At 44.5% G+C, this 1,642-nt stretch overlaps 1 protein-coding gene across 1 annotated transcript; it reads right to left on the bottom strand.

The window, feature by feature from the left end:
- Positions 1-663: 663 nt before the first annotated feature.
- SARC_15492 (hypothetical protein) lies at positions 664-891 on the bottom strand (the record flags this gene model as incomplete). Its single annotated transcript, XM_014290388.1, has 1 exon — positions 664-891. A coding segment is annotated over exon 1 (195 nt), but the record flags the coding sequence as incomplete, so codon positions are not given.
- Between the last annotated feature and the right edge of the window lie 751 nt (positions 892-1,642).

Genomic DNA, 1,642 nt, shown 5'->3' with positions numbered 1-1,642 from the left:
TGGCATCCCATGAGGGTGCGTTTGCGTCATTGTACGATTGCCCCCGACGGAACTCAGAGGAGGAGGTACGCCAAGCAGGCAGTATCTCAGTATACTCAGACTCAACCTACACAGGGCAGACCATACAATGTGTGAGTGCATAGGGGCCACGTGTTGATAGCTTCGGAGGAGGACAGTCCCCTTTGTTGAAGTGAGGATAGTCCCAAATGTTGAAGAAAGGACAGTCCCAAATGTTGAAGAAAGGACAGTCACATGGGACATAGCAGAGACACATGTATATCAGCGGTGTACATAGCCTGCTTGATATTGCACACACGCACAAGAGCCTAGGGCCGGTCCCAACTAGAAGCCACATATGACGGCATAACACACTCACCTATGGCTGTGTACGTACCGTACCGATGACACTCGTGTACACAGACACACTTACGCATACGTATTTAAGCAATGCCCACATAACACCTGTACACACGGCCAACCATGACCACACACAACTACAACACATCCCCGCATACACCTTAACTCGCCCGCACACAAGCCAGCATGTACATATAAACTTACACAAGTGCACACACACACCCATTAACATACACACACACAAACACACACGCACACATAAATATACACACACATATCTACCGACACATAAGCAAGCACACACACCTTGAGGGCGGCATTCCAGCCCTGGCCATCTATTGTGTGCATGGCTGACACGGGGTCATCGTACAGCGGCACACTCTCCGCAAGACCACTCGCACTACTCGTCTGCGTACTGTTGCTGACACCGATGCCGGCATTGAAATGTGATTGGCTGCTATTAATAGGCACGGACAGACTGTTGCTGCTGTGGTGGCCCATGGTGTTGTATGAGTTGGTGTTGGGCTGTCGTCGTTTGGCTGTGCTGTCGCGTAGGGCGCGCGACGACTGAGTTGTGCTTAGGTTGTCGGTGAGAGTTGACGCTGAGCACGTCTGTAGAGAGAGAGCGAGGGGTTAGGGTTTAGTCAATTTGCCGGGTACTAGATACGTCAGACATTTGGTGTTGTGTGTTCCTATCTGCCGTATATATAAACAGTATATCTCTAGGGCGAATGTTCAGCAATTCAATATTATTAGGGTTTTAGGGTTTAGCTGAAGATAGAAGAAAGGAAGAATTCAGGGTCCAGCATTTTGTATCTTCGGGTGTAGGGTTTTAGGGTTTCATTCAATAGATGTACTTTCATATGTCAGATATCCGGTACAACATTCTGTTGGTCATATGCGGAGTGTCGGTTGGGCTGACGAGGTTAACACACGGCGCATGACGGCCGCAGCCACTGAAAGGGACACAGCAGCTATGGCGTTGTATGATCTTCAGAGAGAATAGGTTGCGTTATAACCGCACTCTACTGAGAGCAAACAGCTCTACAGATTGGTTGTAAAAGAACTTGTGTAGTGGAAAGTACGTACTAGAGTACATACACGGGCCATACTTTTGTTTAGTGGTCCACGTAATCAACGATGATAATACATATATTTATATATATACATATATATATATATATATATATATATATATATATATATATATATATATATATATATATATATATATATATATATATATATATATATATATAATAATATATATATATATATATATATA

The sequence above is a fragment of the Sphaeroforma arctica genome (assembly GCF_001186125.1).
Source record: "Sphaeroforma arctica JP610 unplaced genomic scaffold supercont1.6193, whole genome shotgun sequence".
Lineage (NCBI taxonomy): Eukaryota > Ichthyosporea > Ichthyophonida > Sphaeroforma > Sphaeroforma arctica.
This window is presented reverse-complemented; position numbering and strand designations above follow the sequence as displayed.